Source organism: Formica exsecta, unplaced genomic scaffold, assembly GCF_003651465.1.
Source record: "Formica exsecta isolate Colony F162 unplaced genomic scaffold, ASM365146v1 scaffold444, whole genome shotgun sequence".
Taxonomy (NCBI): Eukaryota; Metazoa; Arthropoda; class Insecta; order Hymenoptera; family Formicidae; genus Formica; species Formica exsecta.
In genome coordinates this window covers 457,626-477,296 of record NW_021851677.1, presented here as the reverse complement: position 1 = coordinate 477,296, position 19,671 = coordinate 457,626, and the positions used below count along the sequence as shown (strand labels likewise).

The 19,671-nt window shown below is 37.4% G+C and overlaps 3 protein-coding genes across 6 annotated transcripts; 2 read left to right on the top strand and 1 right to left on the bottom strand.

The window, feature by feature from the left end:
- The first annotated feature begins 280 nt into the window (after positions 1-280).
- Positions 281-4,160, top strand: LOC115240742. Of its 3 annotated transcripts, none has more exons than XR_003884815.1 (7): positions 281-483; positions 947-1,107; positions 1,392-1,548; positions 1,636-2,202; positions 2,325-2,615; positions 2,705-3,035; positions 3,236-4,160. XR_003884815.1 is itself a non-coding variant. In XM_029816090.1 (7 exons), the coding sequence occupies exons 1-7, from the start codon at positions 426-428 to the stop codon at positions 3,272-3,274; spliced, it is 1,482 nt and encodes a 493-aa protein (XP_029671950.1). In that variant the 5' UTR covers positions 284-425; the 3' UTR covers positions 3,275-4,160. The 3 variants fall into 3 exon arrangements, 2 of the variants coding, with proteins under 2 accessions (XP_029671949.1, XP_029671950.1); XM_029816090.1 differs by having other exon boundaries at positions 284-483; positions 2,705-2,913; XM_029816089.1 differs by having other exon boundaries at positions 282-483; positions 2,705-4,160.
- Positions 4,161-4,593: 433 nt separating this feature from the next.
- LOC115240740 (85/88 kDa calcium-independent phospholipase A2) lies at positions 4,594-9,545 on the top strand. Of its 2 annotated transcripts, none has more exons than XM_029816086.1 (3): positions 4,594-5,177; positions 6,671-6,806; positions 6,929-9,545. In XM_029816086.1, exons 1-3 carry the CDS (start codon positions 4,951-4,953, stop codon positions 9,011-9,013), a joined length of 2,448 nt encoding a protein of 815 aa, XP_029671946.1. In that variant the 5' UTR covers positions 4,594-4,950; the 3' UTR covers positions 9,014-9,545. The 2 variants fall into 2 exon arrangements, with proteins under 2 accessions (XP_029671946.1, XP_029671947.1); XM_029816087.1 differs by having other exon boundaries at positions 4,596-5,177; positions 6,671-6,761.
- Positions 9,257-18,517, bottom strand: LOC115240746 (transcription factor Sox-19b-like). Its single transcript, XM_029816097.1, has 4 exons — positions 17,248-18,517; positions 12,581-12,758; positions 11,513-11,600; positions 9,257-10,682 (listed from the first exon to the last, which is right to left on the bottom strand). The coding sequence occupies exons 1-4, from the start codon at positions 17,363-17,365 to the stop codon at positions 10,002-10,004; spliced, it is 1,065 nt and encodes a 354-aa protein (XP_029671957.1). The 5' UTR covers positions 17,366-18,517; the 3' UTR covers positions 9,257-10,001.
- Between the last annotated feature and the right edge of the window lie 1,154 nt (positions 18,518-19,671).

Genomic DNA, 19,671 nt, shown 5'->3' with positions numbered 1-19,671 from the left:
ATAAATCATAATTGAAGTATTTTTATGTATATATATGTGCATGTAAAATGTGAAATTAATTTTCTTAATAATTTTTTTCCTAATTTTTAAATATAACGTATAGAAGATATTTACAATAAATTGCTTTCACTTTTTTCTTATTCTTGAAAAGTATTAATTTGAAACATTATCAAATCATGCTTTTATAAAAGCAAAAAGCAAATCGCCGGCTCTTTCGCTTCGAAGTGCAAAATTCTTCGCAGAATAATCCATTTCGCTTCGAAGCGAAAATAGCGTCAAGTGGGACGCACCTATATAAATCAGGCAAAATGGCGATTCAGGATTCAGTCAGCGAAGAACTGTCAAGGATTATTGTCAGTGCTTTGATGTATGCCCAAGTAATTTAAAAACAATAGTGAATGTGACACGTTCCAATAACGTACAGAATGCAAACACCGCCTTTTTATTGCCATTTTATTTGGGGTATTTGGTGTTTCTTACAAGGTAATAATGACAAATTAAACGCTATTTGAAGCATGTTGCTTTCTGTTCTATCACGTTGCATTATCACCATTATATTGATATTTTCTTCATTTTTTACATTTTTGCGTCTTTATACGCCCGCAGCGCGTTTCTTGCTTATTGTTACATAGATGTTAATCCTTGTAAGGGTCACACATTTTTTTTGTTCTGTTCCTAGTCGCATTGGTCACATTGTCTTTTAGCTGCATTAAAGTGCTTGAAAAAAATCTACAAAAATGTATATATATTCCTTGACATCTGTAGAAAATAATCATGTACAACAAAAGTTAAAAAATAAATTGTAAACATATTTTTTATTAATTAGGGCCTTCGGGATATTCTATTATTAAAATATTGATAGGTTCAAAATGACTCATATGTGACCTTTTAGAATTAATTGTGATAAACGACATGTATTGCTTCACAGTTTTTGATTATTTTGCAGTTACTGCCACGGACTATATCAAACTGTCACACGATGGACCAACTATTTTGGGTGCTACAATCACTTTCAGAGCAGATTTGTATACAGGGGATAACATGCGACCACATGGGACCTACAAATACAAATGGATGGATAATTCGTTGATGAAACATGAATATGAGGTTGAAAAATTATGATATAATATATCATTTGTCATATTTGTGTAATTAAACTGTTGCTTGAAATTTTAAGTTACTGAGCTGTTTTGTCTAGTCTTTGGTATAGAAGATTGTTAAAATTAGGGACAATATTCATATATGATCGAATTTAAATTTATGGGTATTCTTTTTGGTTATTTATTTATTTATTTATTTAGTTTTGTTTTATCTGTATTTGATATTATATCAATACTTTTTTGTTTTTATTACAAGAGTTATTGTCAATTTTATGTATTATTACCTTATAGGTTGAGACAACAAATACAACAACATTTTGGAAAATAAGCTATCCACGGGAAAGTAACACTCCTGGAAACTACATGGTAGGAATAGAAGTCAGCTCTTTTTCTTGGCCATTCTTTTGGCCATTTGACACAAGCGCTCTTATCAAGTTTGAGATTACTGGTAAATTTGGTTAAAACACTTTTTTTTATTACTTTTTATTCTTAAACACATATCATTATTTATATATATTTACTATTTTAATTTCAGAATATCTTAATGGTAACATAACCATAAAACAAAATAATAAAACCATAGTGGGGGATTATATCTCTTCATTGAACGAAACAAAAATAATGATAGATATACGTAAAGGAGATTACGACTTTATAAAACAGAATGCAACGACGATATCGACGTATTGGTTTATCGATTGCCAGTATTATGGCCAAACAAATGATTTCGTCTTTGCTTATAATTTTACAAATCCTGGCATGACACACGAAATAGGGGCTTTAGTGATTGTTTCGTACAATCCACCAACGACTACAACCGTTTTGCCACCTACGACTGCGCCCACTAATGTAACAACAATCTCACCAAATACTACGGCAAATCCAAATGGAACTCATGTCACAGTTGTAACCACAACTATGTTGCCAACAAATGTCGCGAGTGCAAACTCAACGATGTCTCCAATGGTTGTATCTCCGATCACTATAAGCACAATAGATGCTGCCAATATATCTTGGCCTTACATTTGTTCGAACACTTCTCTCATTCCGCCGGATCCTAACAAAATATATGGATATTTTCACAAGAAGATCTACGTTCGTGGTTAGTAAGATATGCAATTTATAATTTACAGAGAAATTATTTTTGTTTGTAAGCAAATTTATCTGTACAAATAAATGTTGATATAATTTATAATTTTTTTCTTTTTCAATGAATGTCTTTAGTTCCTGTGTCAAACATCTCAGTGGAAGGTACAAACTGGATCCAACCATGGGATATGCTGTCTTTGAATGTAACCTGCAAGGGATCAGGGCCCTTTTCCAAGTGTCTTCAATTCTACCGTGGAAAATACAACGTAACGGGAAACGAGACATGCAACAATGTGGAACATTTGAATTCTTGCAATTTCTCTATTTTTCATTATTTTCTTCAGCCCAGTGTCTACACAATAGTGATCATATTAAACAACGAAATCAGTACACAAATTTATCCATTAACAATAAACATTTACAAAGGTAAATTTTTATAAAAAAATATCTATTAATTATTCTCACGTCTTAATTTGCTGACACAATCCGTGCAATAATATAATGCGTTTTTGCAGTTACAACAAAACCGCAATTGTCGGTTATCGTGGTACCAGTCTCTTGTTCGCTCATTGCCGTAGTGCTGATAGTATTCGGCGTAGCGTATTATATCCAGAGCAGAGCAAGATTTACAATAGAAGTCGCGGACTTCGATTTTGGGCAAAGTAACCCAGAAATGGAATACAAAACGTTTACAGAACGTTTGCGCGATTCATTTAATAACACTGTAAGACCTGGAAGCAAACGGCCAAATACACGCTATTATGGCAGCATGAATCAGTGAAAAGGCTGTTTGAACTTATGTGACTTCTCTATTGCCGTCTAATTTTTCTGTTATTTCCAAATGCAGTATGATCTATTTCTTTCTGCTTTATTTTTTCATTATTTTCTCTCAATTAGTCTTTGCTTATTCCAGATTTAACTTGATCAAATTGCAAAAGTGATTAGAACGGCCATGAAAAGTTCTTTTGATACAGATTTTTTTCACTTCTGTCGAGAAAAATTTATACTGGTTGCAGCCACTAACATATAAAAACTGCTTATTGCAGGGATATGAACCGCTTAACAATCCACAAACACTTCAATGATGTATGCATGAACAAAGAAGCAACTTTCCAAAAAGCCATGTTAATCTGTAACAAACGTTCCTGCGAAGAGTGAGCGGGAACGAGGGATTCATCAGACGAAAAATATTCATCAATAAATTGAACAGTATTGATGGTGAAAAGGTTCGTCGAATTTTGTTGTTGAGATAATAGATTTATAAACGATTTCGCTTAAAAATCATGCGATACCGATTATAAAAAGAAAGAGGAAAACACATTTGCAATTGTTCTTTCAAACAATTTGCAAACGATCAAATCGAAAATTGTATATAGAGATAAGGAAGGAATGTATATATAGGCTGTGAATTTAGTATGCAACAATTATTAGAAAATATTAGAACTGCTTTTAATATGATAAATGGAGAATTTGATATTTTTTTAAAGTTGCAACAAGAATATATGATCAATTTATAATTCTTTTTATGATTTATAATACGCTATTATGTTGATTACTAGTGATTGTACATGTTCCGCATTATAAATAATTCTATACTTTGTTAATTTATATATGTATACACATGTATAGAAATCGCTAATATATGAAGAGGCTTTATCCAAAGGCAGAATTAGATCACACGTATTAAGGAATCTTTTTGTGTATAACGCATTGTATTTAGTATAATTTGCTATCAAGCAGATTTAAAAAATTTTGGTCTAAATAGAGTCGTTGTAGATTAAATTCAAGAAATGATTTTTAGATTTTTGATTAGATTTTTTAGATGAGATTCAAGGTACGAAATAACGCGTCTATGCGAGATGTTAAGCTAGATGAACCATTTAATTCCAAAAACAATTATCACGTGATATTGTGTGGCATAAAAGTATTTATCTATATCTTTAATAAAAGAAAAAGGAAATTTTGACGCGGGAATTTATGATTGTTACTTCCCGCATTAGTCATTCAGTCGACGTTATCCTATCGATATAATAGATTTATCTTATCACATGTAACTTTTATTAAACAATTATTGTAAAATATGAAATTGTAATAATATTTTTTCATTAAAAATAGTTTTAACTATAAAAAATTATATAATTTACAAGAATTTTTATCTATCATTGCAACTGATATGATTATGTTATGAAAGTATAATTAGAAATATTTTTTTAATATGAATTTATGAATGACAGACAGAGATAAAAATTTTATGTTAAATAATTTTTTCTTTCTTTACATTTTTTTACGAACGAAAACTGATTATTGTGAAAAAGAGCGTAAACATATATCTAGTCGCTAAAAGCAACTAGACACATAGAAACGGAAAATTCATTCCTCAACATTGGCTGCGTTCCGTTTCATGCATGATGCGCATGATGCATTACTTATCCTTGTTTAACATTCGGTGAACAAAAATAAGTAATGAATCATGCGCATCATGCATGAAACGGGAAGCCGCTATTGGCAACCCTGATCGGAAAATTCGCATTTTCATCGTACGAGGTCTTCACGATCAATCTAGAGTCGGATAATGTCAAACTTGTCGACGCGAGCCGGGTAAATAAAAGAGCAAGGTACATAGTACAACAGTATTTGTCATGCCGCTTTTTTTCGGCACGATGAGTAACGCACAGTTGCGTAATATTTTCTCACGATAGAAAATCGTGTCTCGTTCTTCTATCGTTGCGAAACATCGTTACTTCATCGCAATATCAGCACTATGGCATGGCTTGGTACAATCGCGAACAATGTATTGCGAAATATCGTCTTCTCGGATGTGCCGCCGAGTGTCATTCAGGAAGTTCGACCGGAACAGTACACTAATCGACGTATACATTCCCGCGAGGATGGCATCGTTCTCTACGGGCCTGGCGAAATTAAAAATCAAGATAAATACGAGATTGTATTACACAGACCCTGCACGGAGACTTTACACCAGGCGTACAGGTGCATTTTATCATCGTCATTATTTCATTAGCGTAAAATATATAAATGACTTATTTTAATCGATATTATTTCATTAGCGTAAAATATATAAATGACCCATTTTAATCGATAAATACTTATATTTCGGAAATTATGTATTGAGTTGAAAAACGTCCTTTTATAGAGGGTTGAAAGATTTGGTGGAGGATGTTAGAATGTATGGGAGAAAGTATGCTAAATAGAATTATCAAGGAAATTTGAAGGTTAAATGCATTTTTTAAAATGGAATAACTACTTTGTTATAAAATTTGATAGAGAATTGAATGCTAAAAAAAATATTAAGATACTTATATCCTGAAACTAATAATTTTTTAACTACGACTTTTTATTCATGTCATATTACTTGTTTTGTAATAGACTGCTAATAAAATTGACACAAAGAGATAAAACAAACCAAAAAACAGATTGTTATTGACATTTTATTGCATGAATATTATTTCATAATCTATTGTAGTCATGTTAATACTTCATTATTGAAAACACATTGCTGGTCAATTTATTACCTTTACACCAATGTTATAAGAACTAGCGAAATTAGGGTTGCCATAATAAAATTTTCAAAACTAGAACTTATAGCTCAGAAACCCCGGACATTTCGCTTGCAACCCCGGACGTATACAAAAATGCGAATAGGTTAGCAAGTTGCTTATAACTTATAACAATAAATTAATAATTTTTTTAGATCTCATTAGTACTTAGAGTAAAAGGAATAAATTTAACATGTTTTTAATTTAAAAGAAGTTTTATTATTAGATTCACGCATAAAAATAAAAAAACAAATGGTTGATAACTTCAATTGTATTGAAGTGATTGAATATGATGTGGTTAATTAAATCTAAAAAGCAGAATATTTATGAATATTCTTGAACCCCAGACATTCATAATTACCCCGGACACATTCGAAAAATCCCCTCGGACGTCCCCGGATGCCCTAAAAAAGAGGACGGTGTCCGGGGAAAAGAGGACGTATGGCAACCCTAAGCGAAATGGATATTTGTAGAGAGAAATAATAGATATAAAAAAGTAGTCATTCCATTTAAAAAGGTGCACTTGACTTTCAAATTTCCTTGATGTGTTTCTACTTAGCAAACTTCTTTTCACATATATTCCAAAGTCCCTCTCAAATTTGTCAATTTTCCAAAAGGACGTTTTTCAAATCAACATAGTTTCAAGCAAAAAATAGTTATCAAAAAATAAGTATTTATAAATTAAAATAGGTGTTATCTTATATAATTACATCATAAAAAAAGTAAAAGTTATATGATTTTATATATATAATTATAATTATAATAATATATGACATCTGTGTCTGAATTTGTCTACTGATGATATCTCTGCATTTTTCAACATGTATGGTTAGTTTTCTGTTATATTATTTTTTTATTGACTTTATTAATTATCTGAGTCTTGATTATATTTTTAATATTGTTTTATATGGTTTTGTGTGTTTTTAGTTTGTTCCGATCAGAAACTTTGGAAGGAGCAGAAGCACGATTCTTAATATACAAAGACAAAGTCCCTGTACTCGTGCAGATAGTACGTGAGGTAGTGTTTCTTTTTGATCTTAAAGACATTTGTAAAAATAAATCTGTAAGTATACCTTAAACAGAAACAAATTTCGCGTTTTCATATCTCTACTGTTTCTTTTACACACATAAATTAGATTATATTTAGTAGTTATTATTATATTGATTTACCATCTCTCCTTTAAGATGTGCAATGTTGGGAAAATTCAAAAGCTCTGTGATACTTTGGTGGAACATCCGACTTGGACTCTGGCGCATCTAGCGGCCTACTTCGCGCTTCACGATGCTTTCATGCATGCCATTGTTAATAGTCAGCTCAACAGCGGTGATTTGGAGACTGGAATTTCACCTTTGCAGGTTGCCGTGCAAACCAATAATTTGCGCACTGTCGAGATGCTAATAACGGCAAAGAGTTCGCTAGAGCATCTAGACCACAATGCGAATACGGTTTATCATTATGCTGCTACATCCACCAAGGAGATCATTCTCGCTCTGGGTTCGGGTCTTCCAAACAGTCTAAACAGCCGTAACAGTAACGGTCATACTCCCATCCATGTCGCGTGTCAAAATGATAAGCCTGAATGTGTTAAAGCGCTTTTGTTAATCGGCGCCGACGTTAATATGCCTGCCACTGAAGGTCAGCCTTCCAGTCCCGGCTATGTCGGCGATTTTTTACACAACAAGCCAAACGTGCTTCACGCAGAGGACATGAAGTTTGGCGGCACGCCATTACATTGGTCGCGCAGCCGGGAAGTGATCACGGCGTTGATCGAAACCAACTGTGACATCGATGCGCTTAACTTTGAAGGGCGCACTGCGTTGCACGTGATGGTGATGCGCAAGCGATTGCCTTGCGTGGTCGCCTTGTTGAGCCATATGGCGTCCGTTAACATTGTCGACAACGATGGCAACACACCGCTACATCTCGCCGTCGAGGCGGAGACTCCGGCTATTGTACAGACGCTCATTGGCTTTGGCGCTGATATCGACGCGCGGAACTGGAAGTCGGAAACACCCAGGCACAAGGCAAACGTCGATACTACCGAGGGCAACAAGATAATCTATCTGCTGCATGCGGTCGGCGCGGAGAGATGCCCGCCGGAGATGACGGACTGCCATCTTGGTTGCAAATACGGCGAAAACTATACCGGCATCGCACCATCGGAACCGCCGCACTATGTGCCGCGCACAATTCTCGATCAGATGCTTCATGTATCGAGCATGGAGAAGATGGCCGAGCACGGACGCGATAAACGAATCAAGGGCGGCAGACTGCTCTGTCTCGACGGCGGCGGTATTCGTGGACTGGTGCTCATACAGACGCTGCTGGAAATCGAATCAGTGCTGCACAAACCGGTAATACATTGCTTTGACTGGATCGCTGGCACTTCCACTGGCGGTATCCTAGCTCTCGGCCTCGCCGCGGGCAAGTCCTTACGGGAATGCCAGGCACTTTATTTCCGTATCAAGGAAGATGCCTTTGTAGGCTCGCGACCCTACAACAGCGAAGGTCTCGAGAGGGTGCTGAAAGAGTGCCTCGGTACGTATACAGTTATGGCAGACATTGAGAAACCAAAGATAATGATCACGGGCGTGCTAGCCGACCGGAAGCCCGTGGATCTTCATTTGTTCCGTAATTACGAGTCGCCCAGTGCCCTGTTGAAAGTGCCAGAGAATATGATGTTTAAGTCGACGTTGTCGCCGCGGCAACAACTTCTTTGGAAGGCGGCGAGGGCGACCGGCGCGGCACCATCATATTTTCGAGCGTTTGGCCGATTCCTTGACGGCGGTTTGATTGCCAATAATCCCACCTTGGACGCCATGACGGAGATTCATGAATACAATCTGGCACTGAAGGCCATCGATCGCGGGAAAGAAGCGAAACCGCTGTCGTTGGTGGTCTCCATTGGCACAGGACTCATGCCGACTACTGTTGCGCTGAACGAGATCGATGTTTTTCGACCTGAGAGTCTCTGGGATACCGCCAAACTTGCGTTCGGTATCTCAGCGCTGGGCACGCTACTGGTCGATCAAGCCACGGCTAGCGACGGCCGCGTAGTCGATCGCGCTCGTACTTGGTGCTCTATGATCGGCATACCGTACTACAGATTCAATCCGCAATTGACGACGGATGTCGCCATGGACGAGAAGAGCGACGAGATACTAGCGCATATGATTTGGACCGCAAAGGCGTTTATGCACGCGAATCGAGATCAAGTGAAGGAACTGGCAGCTATCATTGATCGCGATACTAATTTGGACAATGATTAAAAAGTGCACCATCGCGCCGCGCCATGGAAAAGTACCTGGTTGCAGAAGTATGTTGCATATATCTGATATTAATATATTTCGATGACTTGCCGCTGGTTCGGTTAATAATTAGATAATTAGCCTAGCAACTGTCTCATCACGTAGCAAGTGTATTAGAGACATTACCTCACTGCTAGTTACCGCCGATTTCTCAACGAGTATAATATTAATTATTTATTTGCATTTTTTCCGTGTGTTTAGACCAATCAAAATTAAATTTTTTTTTTTTTTTTTAGCAATTTGGAATGTCAAAACGATATATACAATTTAATATATATACACCATTTTATATATGTATAATTTAGAAATCTGCTTGTAAATTCTGTGTTTAAATCTTTTCCTTTTCTTTTTTTTATTTTATATATTGCAGATAGTCTCGAAGAATATAAATGTGTTACATATTGTGTCGCAAAACAAAAAGATAATAGATCTGATTTATTTGCATTGTCACAGAGTTTACAAAGAAGAATAAATAAAAAAAGAGATTACAAAGCAATCGGATATATATCTCATTTCATAGAATAAGTTTATCAATTTCGTCTTATTAAGTACAACACACTCGCTATCGTTTAAATATTTTACAGAATTTTTGTTACGCACACAATATTCGATTGATTTAAATCTCTGAAGATCGATAATGAACGATCGTCTACATTCGAAGTTTATCAAATGGTAAGACAATATTCACATGCGTTATATATCAATATTCAAATGATACATAATTCTCATCGTGATTCATAGATCGAGGGATGAAGCGAACCTGGTTACATTGTTTCCGCAGAAACATTGTCCCAATTGATCTCTATGTACGTTCGTAAATTATATTAGTAACTTTCTGTTCGGTGCTAATAATTATTTAATATTAATATACGTCGCGCGCGAAGAGAAAGTTTAATTTTTCGGCTGTAAGAATAGTCTTACATCTCATCACTTTCAATAGGCTCGCGATCTATCGCGGTCCCATGTAGTACGGCGGTTGCGTCATGGATGCCGCCGATATATAGGGATAAAAAGAGGGATGCGACGACACGCTCTGCGGCTGATAATCGTTTTCCTCGCCGTGGACGGTGTACCCCTCCGCGGTGGGATAATATTGTCCGTGCACACAGGCGTAAGGCGCCTTAACGGCGGCGGCGGCGCTGCTCATCTCCGCGGGATACTTCAGGCTGTCCGGATATCCTTTGGTCTCCGGATATTTGGGCAGGTCGTAAGACTTGGTTTGCAAGTCCGGGTATTTGGTGGTAACCGCTGGCTCGTGATGGTGGTGGTATTTGGTACCGGTCATCTCGTGATGGTACTTGGCGACCTCGTGACACTTTACCTCGGCGTAGCTCCTCGACGTCGTCTCGTACGATGACTTGCCGAGATGATCGGCAGCGGGATACTTTGCGACCGTCTCGTTGACCCAGACCGGTCTGGCCAAGTCGTAGGCACTGGACTTGGTCGGGTCGTGATAAGTCGCCGGTCGCTCGTACGTCTTCACGCCAGCATCCGGATACAGACGGGTATAGGTGCAATCCGAGGAACCGGCTGAGGAATCGAGGGTGGTTCCGGGCGACGCAAGCCCACCTCGATGCATGATGATACCCATCTGATCGTCCGACTTTGGCTTCCTTCGTCGCGGCTGATACTACGAATAGTAATACACTCTTTGAATTTAAATCTTATGTCATGTTAAAATTTCTAACTCTTCACTGCAACTATATTGGATTAAAAAGTAAAAAATCAAATAAATTTCTTTTCTCGCGTTAGAAACTTTTCTCTCCTGGGTTATAAAGAATCCGATGTGATTACAGCGAAGAATCATCTGGGAGGGATAAATAAACGAACATAAAAGTTGGCAATAGATTAGATAAAACTAGGAAAAGATGCTTAGGGGAAATATTCGTAGGCGTTAATTACGAAAATTAAGTATATCGCTCGAGGATTAAGCGCTGTATTGTATCGTAATGATATCGTAAATAGAATATCGCAATAAGAGCGGATAACTTAAACAAGCACAATTGCTCTTTAACAAAACCGGTGAAAGCTCTGCTTTTTTTTTCTATGATTTGCATCTCATCTAACGCGTCTCATCGCCGCCGCTCGTCTTTCTCACTCGCATAGAGCGGCGACACGGATGGCTTCATCGGAGAATCCATTTCCTCTTCTCATAAATTATCGCTAGGGCGGCGCGGCGGGATTTAAATCGCGCTCCGGCCATCGAGCCTCGATTAACCACTCGAGCGCTTTGAAACGAATGCGTATTGCACGCGCTAATTCGTTTCGCTATCCAGCGCGAATCAAGATCGATCTTGCGTAATTTTTTAACGCGAGTGAAACGCATGTTAATATTTCTCATATTTTTAATGATGCGCTATTATTTCGCCGTCCTCGTTTTCATATAAACACGTGCTCACTCGCCATTATCTCAATGCTAATTAATTAATTAATTAATTAATTGATTGATTGATTAGCTACCTTGTAGTGTGGATGTTGCTTCTTATGCGCGTTTCGCAGTCTCTCAGCTTCTTCGATAAACGGTTGCTTCTCGCCGTCGCTTAAAATCCTGCGGCAGACAAATCGTAATTTTCGACATCGCGTTGCTGATGGAAAAATATTTAAAAGGTATTTAAAAAAATATTTAAAAGTATTTAAACGATATTGAACGCGACGTTAACGAGGCGATTTTATATGAAGATTAGTTATTGATATCGTTTTTGGGATATTTCATTAACGTTTAGAATACCGATAGTTTTTCTTTTATACAGAATATTTTTTTTGCATCGTTATTGTAATATTATCTTAATATTATCTGATATAATTGCTACGCGCAAAACACAACTAATTTTTTCGAAATGAAAAAAACGACAATTATTTAGTGCTTTGAAAATTCAATGACTTTTGTTTGTATAAATCAAATCTTTAATCTCGATCGAAAAAAAATACTCGACATTTGTTTACATATCTATACAGAGTCTTTCAGATCAGGTCAATGAAACTTTAGGGTCTTATAGGAAATTGAATTTAGAATAAAAAGTTCCGATAAACCAGAAATCCAGAAACGCTTCGTTAAAAAATTATAAGTAATAAACTTTGAAAAATCACGTTTTTTTTTTATGACTTTTAAAAATAACTTCAAAACCCTTCATCCATTTGAAAAAAATAACAAAATAAATTTGATGGGTAATTAAATAACAAACTAAATTACACCAATTTCATTTAATTCTGATAAGGCGTTCAAAAGAAAATAAGCTTAAAACAATGAAAAAAACAAACTTTCAAAAAACCTTTCGATAGTCTTAATGCTTAAACATTACATTCGTAGTGCAAACATTACAAATGCAAACATAAAAATGTTCTTATTAAAATTTGATTATAACTAATTACTTACAGAGAGTTTATTAGCTATAACTTTTTAACGAAGCATTTCCGGACCTATGTTTATCGGAACTTTTTTGTTTCAAATTTAATTTCCTAGAAGACCCTGAAGTTTCATTGACCTGACCTGGAACACCCTATATATTAATTTAGTCGAAGCTAGATTACCTCCACAATTTTCCCAGCGTCTTCGATAACTCAGCGTTGTGCAATTGCGGATACTGGTCGGCAAGTCTTCGCCTTGCTGCCTGCGCCCACACCATAAAAGCGTTCATGGGACGTTTCACGTGAGCGCTTCTTCGTCCGCCGGCGCGCGAAGTCACCGGAAGTAGCGTCCAATCGTATCCTGCAAATATAAATGATAGGATTCATGATATTTATACGAAAATCTCGAGAAAAGTACTAAGGCATGTATATGAACACGCATGCCAAAGAAAAAAAGAAATTTTATTCTATCTAATCTGATAAATCAAAAAATTCATTTATATAACTCGTGAAACTTAAAGTTTTAATTTTAGTTTTCTCAATGAAAAAACCGATATCTCCTTTTCGAGCGATAATTATAATATCAATCATTAATCTGTGAGTATTCGAAGAAAATTGAGAAAGAAATCATATGTTAATTTTTCAAATGTTGAATATCTTTTTCAATCAGAATTGAATATTGATTGTTTGTACAAAAAAAAGTCATTTTTAACTTTCAAAATATTGAATAATTTTCATTACGATACAATTATAATTTTCGTATCATATTTTACATTAAAAACATTTAATAAAATCTTAGAATATATTTGGCACGATATACATATATGTGTCAGTAGACATGATAATATTGAAATTTATTACAAAGTAATTACATTTTTTATGATCATATAAATCCGAAATATTAAGTCACGTAAGTACCTCGAATTACCGAAAATTCCGCACCGCTTAATAAGGATTCGGCTCCGGATGTTTTCCTACATTTCACTTCGTGGGAAAAGAGCCCTATGAGCAAGCCGCGGTCGTAAAACCTTGTCTCCCTTTGAACAAATGTATACCGACTTATGTAAATCTGTCCTGCGCACTCTCACCGCGATCTCCTAAATCTTTATTCCTTGGCCCGAGAGTGGTTCGGGAGGAAAATTTGAAGAAATGAGGAAGATATAGAAATGTGCAGATGCGTAACTAGGGAGACTTGGAAAATTAATAGCATTCCATATGTGCAAGATTGTAACAAAACTTACCGACGGTATAAACCCACCCCTCGATTTAGATAGTACCCTATTCTTACAGTGGCATGTGTTTTATTTTTACGACAAAAGACCACCTAGGATAGTCAAAATAGCCAGAAAGAGAATACACGTCTTGTATATTCGCATTTAAAATTTTTGTTATTTTATATAAATTATTCAAAATCTTTGTAATTGCAAAAAAAAAAAATCTGTCATAGAAACCGAGGGATAAAAATTTTTGTTATTTTATATAAATTATTCAAAATCTTTGTAATTGCAAAAAAAACATCTGTCATAGAAACCGAGGGATGAATGCGCGTACATTTATTCTCATCATAAATCTTAAATCTCAATCTATATCAATGTCAAAGTGTATTTGACTTACACATAGTCGAGTTAAGGCGCTTAAAAAGATATGTTCGTGTTTCTAATTGCCATTGATCGTCAGAGGGCAAGGGAGAATAGAGAAGGGAGGAGGAGAGGGATATGGGCGAGACCTCGGGAGGGACGATGCACGTGACGAAGCGTCAAGCCGGAGTTCGGAAAGCTGGTGGGAGCTAATTACCGTGGGTCCATGGTCCACTGGCGCGGCACTTGTGTCGGCGTCTTTAAGCGTCCGAGGGAGGTCCTTCGTCGACGCCTGCGCCGATAGTCGCGATGTCGAAATATAATTTTACACGGAAACGCGGAAGGGCTTTGCGGAGAACGCGACAGGAATAGAGGAAATTTCGCGCGAATCGGGCGAAACACGACCCTCCGTGGTCAATTAGGCATGCAAAGAGCATCGGACCCTCTCCTAGAGAGCAGTCTGTATGGTCGGCCGCTCTTTGGGGCTCAATGGTACACCGACAATGTAGACGATTTAATTACAAAAGCCATACGTAGAACGACTGGAAAAAGTATTTTCTGTGCATACTTTTTTTAGAATAATTATTTATACGAGAAAAAAAATTTTAAATAGAACACAGAGAGAGAAATAGAAAATTATAATACAATATTATGTGTAAAATGAACTGGAGATTAGCAGATAATGAAGATTTATCTTTGAACAACATTGATGTATCTGTTATCATATAATTCAATTTCCGAACATAATTATATCCGGCGATTAAATAATGAATTCAGTTAAATTGTAGTTTGTCAAATCGCGCTTAGTCTTAGTTTTTCGCTCTTTTATCTGTTTTGATTTGATTAATTACGAGCATAACGACCCGATGGATCGGTGAATTGGTGGCGCACGCGAATGACCGAGAACTCGCGCGTTTTTCCAGGATTGTGAATGGCTTTTGAGTGGAGATCAGGGCCGTAGTTAGCGCATCCGTGCCGGGCTACAATAGGCGGGTTGTGTGGCCTGGTGAATGAACCGGTGTGCTTGGGCATGCCGGCCGTCAATGGCGACCTGTCGAGACTCTTGCTACATTAACTCCTTTACAAATCCGCCTGTTACAAATCCCCCGGCCTTTAACGAGGCCCTCTTTAACGCTTCGACACCTTGTCCCGTCGATGTTTGACATTACGTAGCCCGTCGCCACGTGCTCGACGATTCTCCGACAAATCGCACCGTCCGGTCTCGGGGAAGATACACGGCGAGAATTTATCTTTCTTCGAGCAATACACGATATTTAATACAGATCGGCAAAACAAATGCGTTCGCGGAATTAAATAAAAGACGAGATAATATTAAAATTTAGAGATTAAATATATAAGACAATTAGACTTTAAAAATAAATTTTATACAAAAAATTGCACAAAATAAGAAAATGATATATCTATGTTTATTCATATATGATATATTCATTTAAGATCGGATAAATATACCAAGAGCCACCTGTATTTTCATCGCGCTGATATTTTGTAATGAAATGCGTATCGCTTAGCGCCGTTGGAGCAAATATTTACTCGGCGTAGGCGCAGGCTTGTCTCTCTTCTTGAGCGATAAACCATTTGGATTATACATTCTTGCGGCCGGCCTACGAGCATCTCGCGCGTGCCTTCGGTTTTTCAACCTTGATCATCAATGAATTCAAGTGTCCATCACTATGCTGTCGCCCCTGGCGTAGTATTGCATCGCGTAATCTTTTTTCGAGTTTGATTTTAAAATAGAAACAAGTCCTGCGACTTGTAATATACGATATTTTTTGAGTGTGGTTCGATTGTCGCCAGAACATATATAAGATGTATATATCCAAATAACAGAAATTTATTTACTAAAATTATATGCAAAAAGAGAACATATCTAAATAAATTTATGAAAATCATAAAGAAGAATATTTAACGAGGGAGATACTAATAGTCTAGATGCATCTTGCATCTCTAGATTTCGCTAGAATATCCAGCTAAACTCGAAGAGAGTGATATATCCGCGACTCTTCCTTGTAATCCGCTGCATCGACTAGACCTCATTAATCCTTGTAATTATTCGCGTCGCAATTGTCTAATATTTAAACGCGGGGATAAAATTAGTTCGGCAGAGATATCATCCCTCCGACGATTTCCACCTGTCTATCTGCTGGTCCCCGACAACGATGTACGTGTCTCTGGCGAAACTTCGTCGTCGCGAAGACTAAGTCTCGACGCGCTTCATAAATCACGTCTTGCGGTCCGCACGTATCGCCCCCTCCCTCCTCCACCCACCTCTCCTTTTCTTCCGCTCAGCACGCGGCGATCTTTCAGATTTAATTCGGTACTAGCATAATTAGTGGCGGTGGCAGGCGCGTTCGCCTCGTCTCGCTCTGTTCGCAGCACCTGCCGTGCTCTCGAATTTTCCTCGGAGGAATCATCGTCTCTCTTCGCGAGGCGATCTCCTCAGCTATATTTCTCCGGCTCGTCCGACTCCGTCGCCGTCTTTCTCTCCCTTCGAGTTCTACCCCTTTCTACTACTCCTGCGAATATCGTCCGGATAAATCTGCGAGCGACCAAATGGAGAAAAGAGCGATGTGGCCGACGACGCGAGCTTTCAGCGCCAATTACCAGTATATGCCTTCCCCCCTCCCCATCTTTCCCTCTTAAACGACTCGATAAAGACGGCAACGGGCGAAAAAGAACGAACGGCGAATGGACGCGCGCGTCTCGCGTGCTATTTCGGGAAATTGATATTTTTCGCCGGCCACAATTTCGATTTAAATGTCTCGTCGACGCGGTAAATCGCGTTCGAGATGGAAGTTATTTTGTAAATCATTCGTTTTAATAATTCTTTTAACGTTTTTAACGAATTCTCTCTTCTTTTCTTTCCTCGGGATGAGATAAAATAATCTCTTGTAAAAGCTAATAATAATATTAATAACAAAATCATAATAATAAATCAAAGCTGACTTAATTACATAAACAAATCTTAAAAATATGCATTAATTTTCTATCATTTTTAAAGCTCATCATAATGTTTATTTTTATCTTTTACTATAATTTTTTTTTTTATAATTGATTAAAATAGCCGCTCTCTGAAATAAGAAAACGTATAATTATATGAACTTGCTTTCCCTAATTTTTAAATACGGTGCTTATTTCGTACTACAGTATTTATCTTGATCTTTGTTCACCGTAATTTTTTTAAAGAGTATTTTACACTATATGATTATACGTTTTAATATTGCATTACAAAATGCAAAAGTTATATATGCATACCTTGCAATAGTTTGCCCACAGCATCGTCCAAAGAATTATTGCCGCCGTGTTCGTTGCTCGACGAGCTGGCTTTACTTTCCATCGAAGATAAATCGTTATTATTGTGGTGGATATCCATTTTTATTCTTGTTAAATCCACGATGCAAAACACTTTCTTCACTGACGATCGATATTCACACAATCACTAAAGACTATAGATGTCAAAGATTCGCGAACTCTCAAAAAGTGCTTTCGACATATAAATGTCGAAAATGTCACTCAAATAATGTCACATAATCGATGATAAATTGAATAGCAAATTTTGTCGGGAGATAAAACGCATCTCGTGGATTTTTTTGTCGCAGATGAGCGAGATTCTCGGTAAGAGATTTCCGTCGCAGGAAGAGAGAGGTTCGATAATTAATCGAGGGTTATCAGGGCGCGATTTATCGGGTCGGATAGGTCGCCGAATCTTCTTTATGGCTACTTAGCCGACCCTGTGTCGACCTTATACGCATCGGATCTTTTTTTATCTCGATATTAAACCGATTCCTACGAACTCGTAGATCACCCAGAGATTCACTTCGTTATCGGCTCCGGGAAATATTAGACAGAAATCGATGATGATGTGTTGAGAGAAGAGGTTCGCTCTTCAAAACCCTTCGGACTCTATAATCCCTCCATTTGTCTCTCATCGAACGATCCGTTCTCGAGTATATTACCGATTTTATTTCTTCTCGTATATACGAGATGTCTCGAGGGTCAAATTGTATGGCACGTTATTTCGGGGTGCCAAATGGAACGAAAAAAGATTCGTCCTGATCGACCTCGAGATCATCGAGTCATGTCATAGTTAAATCCACGACGTCTCCTCTGCCGGAGGAATATCCTAGTTATCGTTTTTCTCCTCTCTCTCTCTCTCTCTCTCTCTTTCGTTATCGATTATGGAAAACGAAAAATGTAAACTTTGTGATGCTGTATGTGTCGTTCTTCATACGATACTAATCGCGTCATCGATAGATACGGAGATCGAGAGACGTAACGGCACGGGCAGCGGTACTGGCGAATCAGGTAAACTCCGATGGCCGACTGATCGACCGAGAGGAGAGACGAGACGATGGACCCGATGGACTCAGGGAGGCGAAGAAACCGTCCGCACGGTTCAACCGCACAGGTTGGTCCGTACGGGTGGAAGAGGACGAGGCGAGATGAGACGAAACGCACGTCTGGCACACGCACCAAAACCATCAGGCGGATGGCAGACCGTCCGCGGAGGCGGTTCCGTGGACCACCTACCTCTGGTGGGGAGACACGTAGGATCTTCCTCCTTTCTCTTCTTCATTCTCTTTAGTCTTCTCTCTTTCTCTTCGTCGTCATCGTTTCCTCGCGCTCGTGTCAAAGTCGATTGCTGTACGTCCTGTATCCGCACGCGATTCTGTCTCTTGCATCCTTACGTTAGAGCGATCGAATTCCTAATGTTTCTTCCGTGGAAAATTACGAAATTACGCAATCTGAGATTTTAGTAAGAAGTCGGAAGTGAATGTTTTTCCATTTTTTTTATTTTATTAGGAAATAAAAACAAAAATTGTGCCGATTTGATAATATACTAAAAAAAAGACCGAATCTTTTTTTAAAATATGACAGAGATTTTTTGATTAGTTTAAAGTTGATTTTTTCCTTAGCAGGTAATATTAAAGCATTAATATTTTTAAAATTATGAGTGATTAAGGAGAAAAAAAGAGAGACAGAAAAGAGAGAGGAGCGTTTCGCGAAATAAATTTCAAGTAAATAATGAAACTACATTTTCTTTAAATAATTTCAGATAAAGTTTATTTATTTATGGAATTTTAATTTGAGGAAGGTTTAAAGTCATAAAGTTTATCGAAAAAAAAAATATAAAGCTGTTTATAAAAATATTTCTTGAATTTGCATATTAATTAGTGTAGTAGTGTAGGATCTACAGATCCACACAGATAACATACATCCGGCTTTTATGATACTCATTTCGCGAGTTATTCGCGACGAAGCATCGACTAATTATCGTCCGTTTGTTGTCGCGCACATGTGCCTTGTACGTGAAAGGTCGCTGGCAAGTGGACCTAGTCCTGAGTTTATTGATCGCGTCTGCGAATAAATGATTAATGACAAAGATCAGCGAAAGATACCCACGCACGCATCGAACGTGACTAAAAGTATTAGATAGTGCGGCTGATATAATCTTTAAGTTACACCTCTATTTAGATTTTTAGATGTACGCTCTTATATAGCGAACATTGTGTTTCTGCTGAGACAAAGGGCGATTTTGAATTTCGTTAAAGTATTTATTCCTGTAACATTTTTCAGCATATCTAGAACGTAAATTCGAAAATAATATTCGCCTCGCGCATGTCTCGCATCGAAACGCTCGCTGTCGCGCGATCGGAATGCGAAAAAAAAAAAAAAAAA